The sequence below is a fragment of the Rhagoletis zephyria genome, unplaced genomic scaffold (genome assembly GCF_001687245.7).
Source record: "Rhagoletis zephyria isolate East Lansing unplaced genomic scaffold, Rhagoletis_zephyria_1.1 Rzeph_scaffold_04577, whole genome shotgun sequence".
Taxonomy (NCBI): Eukaryota; Metazoa; Arthropoda; class Insecta; order Diptera; family Tephritidae; genus Rhagoletis; species Rhagoletis zephyria.
In genome coordinates, this window is record NW_016161660.1 from 1 (window position 1) to 14868 (window position 14868).

Here is a 14868-nt window from a genome sequence, read left to right on the forward strand (position 1 = left end):
AAATAAAAAAAAGTTCTGTATCTGTATGTCTTATTTCGGACCACGATTCTACAGCGGCAGCACTGGATGAAGAATCATATCAAGGGTACAATTTTTAAAGACCTGTCCTTGTATTTCTTTAAATCATCCTGGTTTTCTTGCGACTCCAGGCAGACCTTCCAATAGGTTTTTCCTTATTCTATAAAAGACCTCAAAGAAATGTTTTCCAAGAATTTGAGGAGTTTCTCCGGAGTGCGGACACTCGTATATAAAGTTCGGAATAAATTATAGCTCTTCTTCACTTCTATAACTTCTAAGTAAACTTCGCGGTCATGTGCACAGTGGTCTAGTGTCCCGTCAGCTTTAGCTAAGGAAGCAGCCTCCTGCTTCCCATATTCCCATCTCACTTTCACTTTAGGTTGCGCAAGTTAGGCTTATTCGTCTAGTGCGGTTTAGAAATAAAAGAGACTGATGATTTGTATTTTGACGTTTTGGAAAGCACCCATCGGCGAAGCCAGAATGAAATTTAGGGGGGGCGGGGCTCGACCCTATTAAGCTGGCATTTCAGGGTACTATTTAAATATATATAAGGAAAATTTAAAAGTTAGGGGGGCGGCTCGAGCACCCCCCTGCCCCTACCTGGCTACGCCCATGAAAGCACCCACAGTTTTTTCTCTAGACCTGACCGGATTGCGTGCGAGACTTTTCTGCGCTTATTTGTGGGTTCAAAAACACTTTTTATCAGGAATCGAAACCAGTAACTACTCATCCTACGTCCTAAAGTCCTACTCGTCCTAAATTAGGAGACGATGAGAAATTTGTTAGGTTCAGTCAAGTTATAGATTTTCAATATCGCTACGGGCAGCAGATTGTAGTTTTGAATTTAATTTCTTTAAATTTCTAGACTTAAGGTTTTAAAAAGAAACATATTAACTTTTGTATATAATTCTTAAAAATTTATTTTGTTTTTTTAATTTTCTTAATTAAATATGTTTTTTTTTCATTTGATTTTCTTATTGATTTTAATTGTAAGATCTCATAAAAAAATATTTTTTTAATTTCATTTAATTCTAAGAAACAAATTTAATTTTTTATTTTTTTTGTTGAATTTTTTGAAATTATTTTTTTTTGTTTTATTCACTAATTTTTTTCTTTTTTTATTTAATTTTCTTATAATTCTTGGCCTTTATTGTTATAAAAAGAAAAATATTTTTTTAAATTACATTTTTACTTTTCCTTTAAAAAATTGTTTTTATCTTAAGTTTGTAAAAATTTTAGATTTTATTGTTTCAGAAACATCTTTTTTATTTTAATTAATTTTTAGAAAATTATGTTATTTATTTTTTTATCTTTTTAAAGTTAATTTTATTTTAATTTTAAGATGTTATTGCTTTAAACTAGTTTTTTACTTAATTTAATTTTTAGGAGCATGTTTTATTTTTTCCCTTTTAATTAAATTTTTAACAAATGAAAAGTATTTTTTTGAATTCAATTTAATTTTTAGAAACTTATTTGGTTTAGTTTTTTTTTTTANTTTTCTTCTATTTAATTAATTTCTTTTAGTTTTTATTTGTTGCCGGAATTTTCCTGTTACTTGGTATGACTTCACTTGTTATTTTTCAGCTTCTAGAAAATTGTTTAAGTTTTCCTTTGCTGGTTTAATGATTTAAATAAATGATTTACTCTGTGGATGGGGATTAAACCATTCAAACCTTCCGAGAAAATATATTTACACACTGAATAAATACATATACAATAAATACCGAAAAAGCATAAAATTAATAAGCTATTGAATAAACAAATTCACATTCAAAACTTGCTACACAGATACGCTAATAGGTAGAGTTTCCGTTTAAGCCTAACAACTTAATATATATACATAGAACAACGGAGCTTTAGAGTGGTAGCTACACCGCGAATGGTTTCTATTATAATGGGGTTTGACTATCAACACTCACTACTTAATTTTAACTCGCAACGCTTCTTTTTCAACCAATCTGGCGGTATGTAACGTTTACGTTTCTCCCCGAGACATTCCCAACTGTCATTCGATTCGTCTAGTGATGGGTTAATATCGGAAGCTTTGCAAGGCAGCAGTAAGAGAATATTTTAATAAAGAAGTAGTAGAGAAGCAGTCTTAAAAAAGGCATATTTATTTAAGAACTTAAAGCGTAATGAAAAATCGTAAATTGTATAGAAATAATATTAAGCAAATTTCACCCACACCGAACCATCTACCCCTAACATCTTAAAGATATGTAATCAACTTAAAGATAACTACTGAAACCCACATCCTCGCGGCGTCGGCGGCACACGTCAATGAATGCTTTCGAAAGGAACTAACTACATGACACGACAGTAAAGATCCCATTTGCTAAACTTACCCGTTGTGCCTGGCTTGCACACACACTTCCCAGCTATGCACTCCGAATCGATGGGACACTGCGGACACGGCGGGCTCTGCTGACACAGCTCACCACTGTAGCCCGGCGCGCATTGACAATAGAAGCCGATCGTTTTGTTCACACATGTTCCACCGTTGAGACACTGTTGCGTCTTACAGCTGGTGGCATCCTCACACGTCTCACCAGCCCAGCCATCCGGACACTGACAAATGAAACCGCCATAGCGATCATAGCAGCGTCCACCATGCTTACATGGACTTCCCTCGCATTCATCGATGTTCGTTTGACAAACTTGACCCGTGAAGCCGGTATCGCGGCAATCGCATGTGAAGCCATTTACCAAATCCAGACAACGGCCATTATTCAAGCAAGGCTGCGAAGCGCAATCGTCCACATCGATCTCACAACGTGCACCCGCATACCCTTTGGCGCATTCGCATTCGATTTTTGTGCTGCCCGGCGCTACTATGCAAGCACCATTGTTGAGACAGGGATTCGATTGGCATATTGGATGTACATTCATTTCTTTTTCACAGCTTCGACCGGTGTAATTGGGTGCACATTGGCATAGATAGTCGCCGCGTGCGTCCTCCACACAGCTACCGCCATTCGAGCAGGGATTACGCGCACACGGCGAGCCGTTGTCGATTTGGCAATTCTTGCCCGAATAACGTGGCGTACAGCGACACTCATAGCCATCGTTTAGCGAAATGCATTGACCATGACTCATGCACGGATCATTTGAGCAATAGTTATCCTGGCCGGGCATGAGTGTATCGTGATCGCCGCAGGGACCGGTGGCTAGCGGACAAGGTCCATAGACGACGTTCTGCACAGAGCCATTGATGAAAAGTAGACCGGGGCCGTCTTGCAGGCAGCCGCTGAATGAGTTACCTAATATTAAAATAGCTGCCTCATTGCCAATATCTTGATTGGTTAGAAATTGGCTATTGTACGTCGAATTGGCTGCAATTAAATGTAGAGCAGAGTTAAGTAATTAGAGCATGTATGAGTAGATATTTACATATGGAATAGGCGATGTGATTGAACCGCATCGCATAAGTAAGTCGCACTTACCAAACACCATGGACGTGCGATCGATGTACAAATAAAGATTACCATACTCGTACTTGAACTGCAGCGTGTGCCAATGATTATCGAGCAAATTGTATGGTAGTTTAACATCCAAACGATTATTGGGGCCAATCACTGCCGGACCGGCCAATGAGACTTGCAGGAAATCATTCAGCACCGTGATGACGAATGAGTTTTTATTATATTGTTGAGCTAAGATTTCGCCGCCTGTGGAAAGGGTGAAAAGGAGAGAGTGTAGAAAATAATTTAGCTGTGAGACACTACGAAACTATTTATTTTATTTAGTTTATAAAAACTTTAATAGATTTCAGCAACTCACCGCGACAGGAACGAAAACTTATGGCCGAATGATCCCAAATTGGCATCGGCGTGAGCAATCGCAGGTAGGCAGAGCCATTGAAATATGCCTCTGTGCTGGTAACACCAGGCGAGCTGGCGTGCACTGTGTGAACTAAACCTAAAGCTGAAAAGAAAAAACAAAGACAATTATTAGAATAATACGATAATAAATTTCAGGCGAAACATTTGGATGAAAAAACAGGCCTCGTAAATTATTAATTAAGGTATGGCCATCACTGAGAAGAACAGGTTTTCATTACTTAAAAAAATTTACAAAATTATAATTTTTTTTTTAATTTTGTTATAAAACACACATTTGCATAGTTGCAGGATATTTCTAGTAACTGTCTTTCAACTCACCAAAGCCTTAAGAATGATAAAAATCTTCGTAATACAATTGCAAAGAGTTTTCTAAAACTTTATTTAAATGAAAAATTATATACAAATTTTATTTTCTAAAACAATAAAAACTAAAAGTTAAAAGAACTCTAAAAATTAAACGAATTAAGGAAAAATCTAAAAAATAATCTAAAAATTTAAAGAAAACTTATTTAAAAAACAAAAAAAAAAATAACCCAAAAAATTTAAGGTCCTTAAAGTTAAATGAAATTAAATTATTTTCTTTTAAACTATGAAATCTTAAAAATAGAGTCAAATTTGGCTTAAAAAATAAAAAAAATAACTTAGGAAAAGAAAAATGTAAAATAAGTTCCTAAAAATTAAATGAAATAAAAAAAATATTTTTCTTTTTAACACAATCTAATCTATAAATTTAAAGATAATTCAATTGAAAAAGTAAACAAATTTTGTTAAGAAAAAGAAAAGATTTAATTAAATTGAAAAAAGTTGATTTTTAAAACAAAAAGTTTAAAAATATAGATACTTAAAAATTAAAAAATTAAATTAAACTAAAATATAGTAAAGAGTAAAAAAAGTTTTTGAAATTAAATTCAATTAAAAAATTTGAATTAAATTAAGAAAAAGAATAAAAATGCATAAATTAAGTTCCTAAAAATTAAATGAAATTAAAAAATTATATTTTTATTCTTCTTTTTAAAACAACAAAACCAAACAATTGAAAATTATAGAATTTTTAGCCAAAACAAAAAAACTTCTTCCCTCCGACAAATAACTCCCCTGGGTTACAATACACGTGGACCATATTTGCTGTAAAGATGGTAGCAATTGTACAATCAGGCTTTACATGCTATATAACTAGCCTCACAGTATTCAAATGGAATTATTTACTATGAAAAAATCGACAGACGAAAAATTTTGTCTGAAAAGTAAGAGATGTCTAGAAACTGAGATTTTCTGGAGCTATCGGACGAAATGTTTTGGTATATGTATGAGTTCTAGATGAGTCACGCAAGGTAGAATAAAACGGGGACATCTGAGGACAACGTTGCCAAAATGAGAGGAGAAGAAAGAGATTTCTTTAGGGCTCACTGCAGGTTAAACACCATTATCAACGTTATGGAGTCGATCATTAAAATTGGAAAATATATTAGTTTCGAATTGGATAGTCAGTACCGAACATTTTAAAATGTGAAATAAAATTTGCACCCATATTCGGAACTATTCGCGATATAGCTCCGTTTTCTCTCGCTGTCCTTTCGCCTACTATTTTTATATACTACCTGAACGCCATATTAAAGTCGATGAACACTCCTAGATGCTTAAAACTCGAATATACGAAAGTACTAATCCATCAGGTGATTGCTTAGTTCTTAAAAATAATCTCTGTTTTTTAGATCGAGCTCTCGGTTTGTTTCGTAAGCCAACTCCACCTATGGGACGCGACACTTCAGCCCATAATTTATTTATAGGTACATACAAAAAAATCTAGTTTTATGTGTATACAATTATATTTGTGCTCACATTTCTAAATCATTAAGAGTCTGTTACTGGTTCCATTGCTTTACCCAAAATTACACATTTCATTGTAAACTTTCATTTCATTTAATTTATCGTTGCAAATATCGTAATAATCATTTAAAATAGATTAAGCTAAAGGTACATGTATGTGTATGTATGTGCGACTTATTTTTTACTTTTTTATTTCTAATTTCGCTAGTAATTCAACGGCTTAATTTGTTGTTGAAAGCCAAAAGTTTTGGTTAATTAAATTCTAGTTTGCGGGCAATGACTTATAATTTCCGCAAATAGTATTTTTATATTCCTAAAAATATATTCATATGGCATAAAAATGTATATATTTATGTACCTAACTATGTGTATGTTTATGTTTATGTATATAATTTTATGTCTATGAAAAGAAAAAGAAATGAATATCTCACAGTGTGTACATAAATGTTTCTTGAACAGTTTTATATTTATCCGTTGTAAGCATTTTTTGCCTTTCTATCCACGATCACATATTTTCGACCACATTCATAGTAATTTTCATATCTACCATAGTTTGCAATATTAATTTAGAGCAGTTGGACCCTGTTTTATTGGGACCTTTTTTGGCCTCAGAAAAAGCTTTAGCGCTGGCCACAAATATCCAAATTAGTGTAATGGTGTGTGCAGCTACGTACATATGTACATACGTATATATATTATAAACGTTTAGGTACAATACTCTCTTTTATACTTTTAGCAAATCCGATTTAATGTGACATTATGTTGCTCTGACATTTTCCACCTTTTTAGTTCAATAGGTCGCTGAAAATGTGTGCTTCCTGCAAGTGAACACTGACTGACATTATGTACTGACTTACATTTGCCTATGACTGACTACACACATGTGCACAATACGTACTTTTGTGTAGCTAATAAATATATGTACAGACATACATACCTATTCACATTAGGGTGCCTCACTCTTACAATAAAAAAAACTAGGTACGGTTTTTCCATCAAAAATATAAAGTTTATTTTATTTGAAGACTTCCTCTAAAATATTTGGTAAATAAATTTAAGATTTACGTGAGCTGAACTTATTTGAAAATAGCTCCAAAAATCGGGTTTTTTAATAAAATTAGTCTTTAAAAATATTTATTTTTTTTTGTAATTTTTTTTGTAGTTTTCTTAATATTTTTTCGAAATATTTTGGCGGTAGTCTTAAAATATAATATATTTTACAATTCCGGTAGAAAAACTAAACGTTTTTTTTGGTGATGCACCCTAATATACATATACATGTTCATGAAAATATGTAAATATTTCGCAAATTTTCTTTGTCGTTTTATCAGCGTGAGTTGTGTGCGCCGGGTTATTTCAATGATGTTTCATTGTTCACTTAGAAAATGTGACACACTCAAAAAATTCTTGCAATATTTCGTATCTAGCAAATAGCAAAAAATCACATTCTATTAAATAGTTACTTAAGTTCGCTTAAACGCAAGTTTAGTTAACCCGTTTGCAGTTGCTTCAGGTCAACTCGTAACGGAAGTTTTCTTGACTAAGATGCGCCGCCACAGAGTAACGGTGATAACGGCCCCTAGACTTAAATTACCACTCCACGCAGGCATCAACCGGTAGATTAACAGTAAACCGTTCTCATGCAATTTTAACAGATAGTGCGAAAAAATAGTTTTGTAATTTTTTCACTTTTTGTGGTCCGCAAGAACGAAAAGTCTGGGAGCCTGTGATTTAAACTGTTAAAGGCACTAAAAAGTTATGCTCAAATCCGGCTCCTCATATAAAAAGTAGACTAAATTAATTCTGCTATATGGCCGCGATCACGCCCTCGAAAGCAGTTCCGTAAATATGGTTTTGATGACCATTTTCGAGCCGCACAGTCTTGTTGGCGGTGGCATTCACTCACAAGAGCTCTCACTAAACCTCATTTTATGGCCTTCTATTCTGAATTAACAGCCACGAATTGATCAACTAACAACATACACAAGGCCTATCATCAGATATTCTAACAGCCAAGTTGTGATTAGATCACAAAGTTTAATAGCACTTTATGGAAGTTGACCATCGAATATGAGAAGGCTTTGAACGAGTTAACTGCGAAATTTACCCCAAGAGTTTACGTTGATTCTGTTTTTTCCTGCATTGGCGCTGTAAACGCTTGAGAGACTTTGGTGGAGTCCAACAGAGCACGCCAGTCATTTATCGTCTGCGTCAACTGACGCCGCTGAACTGACGTTAGCAATGCCAATGGAAGCCAAGTCCTTCCCGACCTGGTCGTTCGCTCTTCCTCTGTACCACCTGCGTTTCCAACACAGAGGAGGCCTTATTGTGTTACCACCAGTGGGTTCTGAGGTGAATACTTTCAGATCTATAGTACTATTCTCTATTTTTTTTTTTTTAGCGGCCGACAATTATCGCTTGCATTTTCGACAAGTTTATTCTGTAACTATGCCTTAGTGATTAAGCTGTTGTAGAGTTGGAGCAACCTGTGCTAAGTAGTATAATAATACACTTCAAGGAGTTTAACATTTCTTCTAAAAGCTAGGCGACGACTAAAATTCGTGTCTTGTTATTGACAGGCTTTTACAACACGTCAGATAGTTTCCTCGGGATCCCTTGGGAATACTTCACTATGCAGCTAGAATGGAAAGTAGGTCCCAATGATATCGTAAGGAATGTCAATGCTAACAATCTGACTAAAGGTCCATTGCATAACATCTAAGTCTAACGGCGTCAAATCGCAGCTCCGGGTAGCCAATTGACAACTAAGAGATGGCTGATAAAACGATTACCGAAATTTACGCTACTGACGGTATTGCGTCTTCGAGAAGAGGGTAGCTGACATTTACAGTGATCTAAAAAATTTTTGCCGCACCATATATTTTGACAAGTTTTAACATACTATTTTTCTGCTATTTAATTTTGGTTATTTTTTATAAAAAAAAATAATTATTGATTCTCTAACAAAACTCATCCAAACTTTGTGAAATACTAAAAAAAAAAAACAAATTAAAATAAACTTCCGTAAAAATTTTGAGCTTTTTAATTCGATTTCCTAGAAAGATTCTGGGTATGCAGTTTTGTAGCCCATTGAATTCTGGAATGAAGTACAAGTTTCAAATGGCTAAAGATCACCGTTAATTTTTTTGTCGAAGTTGTTTCGGGTTTCTTCTATACAAAGTTAAATTGTGTGTATTCGCGTTATATTTAAGCAAATGGGACAATGGAGTTTTTAGCTATTTTAAAAATTGTACAGATATCAATGTGCCACAAAACTGCATACGCAGATTCTTTCTATGAAATCTAATAAAAATAGCTCGAAATGTTTACGAAAGTTTGTTGACTTTTTTTAAATATTGCACAAAGTTTGAAACTTGGATTTACACGGGTTTGGTTAAAGAATGAATCAGTTTTTCTAAAAAAGAAATTATATGTCTAAACTTGTCAAAATATGGTGTGGTTATAATTTTTTCGACCACTGTATACCAACAATACATATTGTTAAAATAAATAGCGCAATCATTATGAATACTAGGGGAGAATGTTTTTTTCTATTTTTTTTTGTCTTTTAGGGCATAAATAAAACATTTACTTTTAATCATTATTTTTTAAATATAGGAAGTAACACAAGTACCAGAAGTGACCAGAAATTGTCGCGTCTTGTTAAAAATTGAAATAATTTAAGGTGCATACTATAAGGAAATATGTGTACCCACGGACTGAAGAGGATAAAGATTTTCCATTCTGCACCTATGGCACGAAACCGCTACTCTTTATTACTATGAATGTACATTCATGAAATCAAATGCTTCACTTCACAAAAAGCGCCTGGCTCGGTGAATTTCATTATTTAGAAAACAACGAAAATAGCCAAAAAAAAGTCACTTAACAAGCAAAAAAAAAAACTACATATTTCGCGTAGACTGTTGAACTGGTTGACCAAACAATTCGGCCACTTGTGCTTTATTGCTCTCATTGTTGCAGGCACAACTTATGCCTTCGGTGCCACTCAACCACATTTAACTATGTGGAGCGGTGAAATGTGTGTTAAGTTGTGGATAATGTCGTCGTGGATGAATGGAGAAAACCGTGAAATACGAAGTCTAACCTTTAATCGCAACATCATTACAGCAATAAATGATAGTGATAGAACAACAATTTACCAAAATATGTACATAAGAATGTATGTATGTAAATCCCAACAAATGGCATCACATCGTACACAGGAGTACCTATCAACACCGAATCGCGCCAAGAACGACAATGGATGGGCCACGCGCGAATTGATGTGTGGTGTGGCTGGTAGCCGTAGAGTTGGCCGTATTTGTGTGGGTGTGCAATCTACTGCATGTAATATGGATTTGTTGCAAAAGCTACACAGGTCACACACAATGCAACCAACAAACGCCTTTGGGTATGTGCGCGCCGACCCGACAGCCATGCCCTGGCCTGTCCTAAATTCGCATCAGAGCCCTTTTGTCCATCGTCTTCGTTGTCATTTTCAGCCGCATTATGAGGCCATCGATCAGATTCACTGTGCCGTTGGTCATTTCTTTGGATGGCGGCTCGTATTGGTCATAGTGGCCTCTCGTCGCGACGATGCGTTCTTCGTTTTCCCTAAGCCATTCTACAGCTAAATGGACAAGTTAACAACGCTAATGAGGCGCGTGCTGTCAAAGCTATTACGTGTATGTATGTAACTCGGTCTGTGGGTGGCTTTTGGACGTGTGTTCACATTTGCTAAAAATCTGTTCATCTAATGGTGGCGGAAGCTCATTATACGGCTACAGTAACACATTTGGTTATTAGAGGAATTTGTTAAATGTTTGCGCTCGTACATACGAACATGCTCGTGCATATGCACATATGTGTTCGTTAGAAATGTTAATCCCGGGCTTTTTTAAGTCCCGAAAATTCCGGGATTATATCATTATACATATAACACCATGCGATAGTAAATTTTACACGAAAAAAATCAATGTATTCGCGAAACCATGAGCCAAATATAATAAAGTTGCGTGTTTAGTTTTTCACTCTGAAGTCAGTATGTCAAAAATTATTTAAAAAATTCAATGAAATGTGCTTAGAGAAGAAGTATGGGTATTAAAATAAAGAGGAAGTTCTGTAGAATTAAACAAGATTAAATTTTTTGGTGCATAAGTACTGGTAAGTATTGAAAATGTCCTTTTAAAATTTTATCTTTGACATTTCGCAACATTTGCTTTTGAAAAAATTGTAAGTTAAGGACTTATATAAACTCGATAACCTCCTCGAATTTCGTCCTTATAGCTTTATCGGCTTAAAAAATTACCTATTCGTCCTTGCGAATCCAAAAAATTTTATTTTTTTATATTCTAAAGAAATTTCCTCCTTCATTTGGTACTCATGTTTTTATTCTACATTCCATTGAATTTTTTAAATAATTCTTGGAATTAATCCCACCTTTGAAATTACAAACTCCTTTAGAATAAATATTGACGTCAGAGAGAAAAAATAAAAACGCCACTGTATATATATGTATATATATCTCATGATCCACTGATCGGATTAACCAAATTAGTATGGAACCACCTCTGAGACAATACCTTTCCGACGCACAAAGAATTATCGAAATCGTGATTGTGATAGCGACATCCCGAAAACTCCGGGATGGTAAAAAGCGAAAAAATTAACATCCCTAATGTACGTTCTTTGTGCACTTTTATTCCACAGGCGAGCGGCTCATGTTGGCTTACTTAGTAACTATTTGTTTGAATTACAGCAGACAAATGAAAACAGTGGTTTGATTACATAAATGTTAATTAATTTTTTGATGTTAAAAGGCACTGATTCGTTAATTTTTTTTTATCAAAAATTAAAATAATTTTAAAAGCATTAAGTCCATATTCGAGCGGAGGTCAACAAGTTCGCGGAATGGAGGATTAGCGAGGGCTTGTAGCTTTGGTTTTACCTTTGAAAGCATCAACCCAGGTGGAAATTGAGATTCCCACCGAGATTAAATCCCATCCCTGCAATACAGGAAATGTAAAGCCAAGGCATGACTGCAAGAAATTTTAAGCAGGTGACGTTTTTCACGCCTTGTCATCAAGTTCACAACCATCAGCGAAACAATTACCAGATTTCGCATCGGTGCTAAATTTAAGAACGCAGGCGAGGACAATTAGGCCAAGGTCCGGTTTTATGAGAACCTGGAGTTACTGGTTTTCTCGAGGTCGCAGAACATGATCAATGTTTTGCACTTAAATTAAATTGTTAATTACAGTATAAAAAACTTAGATTTAGTAGATTCCGGTCTGATTTCCGGTTTGTAAAGCCTGAACGCTCCGAGCACCATATCTCCCGAAGTTTGAATGGCATCCGGAAAGTAGGCGACAGCAGGGTGAATACTCTTTCCTGTTCAGTACCTGAAAAAGTACCATTAGATAGCCTAATAGCCAGCTTTGTCCATGTGTTTTTTCTCGCCAAGGCTTGATGCAGAAGTCGATGAGATGTTTCCACAAAAGATCCTAAAGCTGCTCCTCTTAGACTTAGTAGATAGTCTTAGTGCATTTTAAATGTTTCAAATAATTTGTAAAGGTTGTAATTAAAAAAAAAATAAAAAATCTATATAAGGGCATATACCCCCACTTTTTGTCTCATATGAATATTTCATTGTTATTTTAATATCTTTCACTTAGCTTAAGTGGAACAAATACATACACTGCCGGCAAACAGTATTGGCCCAGAAAATTTTTCGCAATATATGCATACATTTTTTTTCTAATATTTTTCCGCTAGTTTTTTATAAAAACAACAAAAAACATAAAAACATAATTCCAAATTTTTTAGCAAAACTCCCGAATATTCAGCAAATTTTCAACTTTTTAATTAGATTTTTTAGAATTTTTTTTGGTTAAGCAGTTTTGCAGCCCAATTAATTCTATCAAAAAAACTGTTAGTTCGGAGTTAGTCAAAAATTGCACTGGTTTTGGAGAATTTTTTTTTTTTTGTTGAAGGTGTTTTACACTGCGGGAAAAAAATTTCCAAAAATCAATGGTAATTCCTAGCTACTTAAAACTTGTACTTTGTTGGGCTACGAATCTGCATACTCAAAAAAATTCTAAGTAATCTGATTAAAAAGTTGAAAATTTGCATCAAAATTAGCTGAATTTTCGCGAGTTTTTCAAAATGTTTGGATCTATATTTTATTTTATTTTTGTTGTAGAATGAACCATATTTTATAAAAAATTTGCGAATAAATATTAGAAAAAAAGTTGCATATCTTGTGAAAAATTTTCTGCGCCAATTCTTTTTGCCGGCAGTGTACATATGTAGATTGAAAATTGGGAAAGGTGGAAAACCTTTGCTGTAAACCAGGTAGGGTAACGGTATTGATTTTTATAATAAAAAATGTAAGTTAATCACTAAAATTGGATTTCAAATTTGTCGATGAAATTTAACCGTTATTCGTTGATTTGTTTTTGATCAAGAATAGGTTAAATAAAATATAGCAACAGTGTAGGGGTTCCAAAATTCTTTATTTTGAAAATATCTTTTAAGGGGATTTCCAAATGCCTAAAAAAGTTAAACAACGATTTATTTCGGAAATATTTTTAAGAGGGTTGCCACCTTTTCAAAAAGTGAAATTCAATTTAATTAACAAGTTAAACGAAATACATATATATTAATATGGATATCATACAAGGGAAGTTTAAAAAAACCTTATTTTAAAAATATTTATAAAGGTAGCTGCTACCTGTTTGGAAATTCAAAATAAATTTAATTAAGAAGTTAAATGAAATACTTTAATGTGTGTTTTACGAAAGATTTTTATTTCGAAAATATTTTTGACGAAGGTTGCCACCAGTTAAGGAATTTAATTGACAGGTTAAATGAACTCCTACTTATAAGCCTTTCCATTGTGACTGGTGGGACATTTTACTCCAGAATGTGATCAATTGTGAATTGTAACTATGTCGTCCGTACTTACATATATCTACAACAGCGAAAGATATTTTTTGACATAGAACGATAAGTAATGTATAAAATTGCTTTAACAAAGAAAGAAGAATTTTAGCCAAAAACCTTAATCTTCGCGAAAGATGTTTTTGTGTTGTAAAATATTAACTATACGCTTTCTTTTTCAATAAAACTTATGTTTATATAATCTTTATAGAAATATAAAAAATGTTTAAGTTTGTGACTGGTGGGACATCTACTTGTGACTGGTGTAAAGTAATTATGCATGAAATAAAAGTTTCCATAGACAAATATTACTTCTTCTTTTGTATTTTTTTTTTAATATTTTTCAGCAGATTAAAAATAAGTTGGTACTGAAATAGAGATAATTAGAGCTTTTTAAAATTTATGTCGTTTTCTTCCGTTACATTGGAATGACCCTAATATTATAAAGGTGAAAGTTTTTGAGTGAGTGTGTGAGTAAAATTGTTGGTTGACTTCCTTTGTGTAAGATTTGGCATACCTATGCTCTGCATTAACATATATAGGCATATGTAGGCATAACAAATTTTTTGAAAATGGATGCCACCTGCTTTATAATAAAATTATATTTTAAATTAAAAGTTAATCGAAATTTTATAAAATTAATGCCAAACGAAGAAGATTTGATAAAGTCTTATTCCGAAAAATTTTGTAAGACGATTGCCATCGTTTATAAAGTCAAATATAATTTTATTAATAAGTTGAATGAAATATTACAATATGGATGGCAAACGTATGAGATTTAAGGAAGTTTTATTTTGAAAGTTGCCACTTGTACCTACTAAAAGCAAATCCTATTTTTTTATGATCCATAAAGCATGGATGTCAATCGAAAGAGGTATCGGAAGCTTTGTTTTAAAAATATCTTTTAAGAGAGTGGCCACCTGTTAAAAAGTCAAATGAAATGTAGATATTCTATAAATAAAATTAAACAGAAAACAGAATAAAAAAAAAAATATTTTTTCAAAAGTGGTGGACACCTGTTTTAAAGTTAACTTTAATGAAATAACTATGGCACACTATGGCAGACTATGAATGTTAAATGAAACATGTTTAAGAAAGTCTTATCACGAAAACAGTTTTAAAGAGTGTGTCACATGTTTATAAAATCAAATTCATTTAAATGAACATTTGCAAAATGGAATTTATTACGTCTTTACAGCAAATATAAATGAAATATTCACATATAGCATTGTAATAT

General features: G+C 33.5%; 1 protein-coding gene across 1 annotated transcript in view; it reads right to left on the reverse strand.

The window, feature by feature from the left end:
• Window positions 1-1519: 1519 nt before the first annotated feature.
• The window catches only part of LOC108370919 (protein crumbs-like), a 37316-nt gene continuing 23967 nt past the window's right edge, over window positions 1520-14868 (reverse strand). The window contains exons 2-4 of the mRNA XM_017626354.1: window positions 3799-3942; window positions 3462-3686; window positions 1520-3350 (exon numbers count right to left, since the gene is read on the reverse strand). Of these exons, the coding sequence (XP_017481843.1) occupies window positions 2323-3350; window positions 3462-3686; window positions 3799-3844 (1299 nt within the window). The 5' untranslated portion in view covers window positions 3845-3942 and the 3' untranslated portion in view covers window positions 1520-2322. The remainder of the gene's footprint in view (window positions 3351-3461; window positions 3687-3798; window positions 3943-14868) is intronic.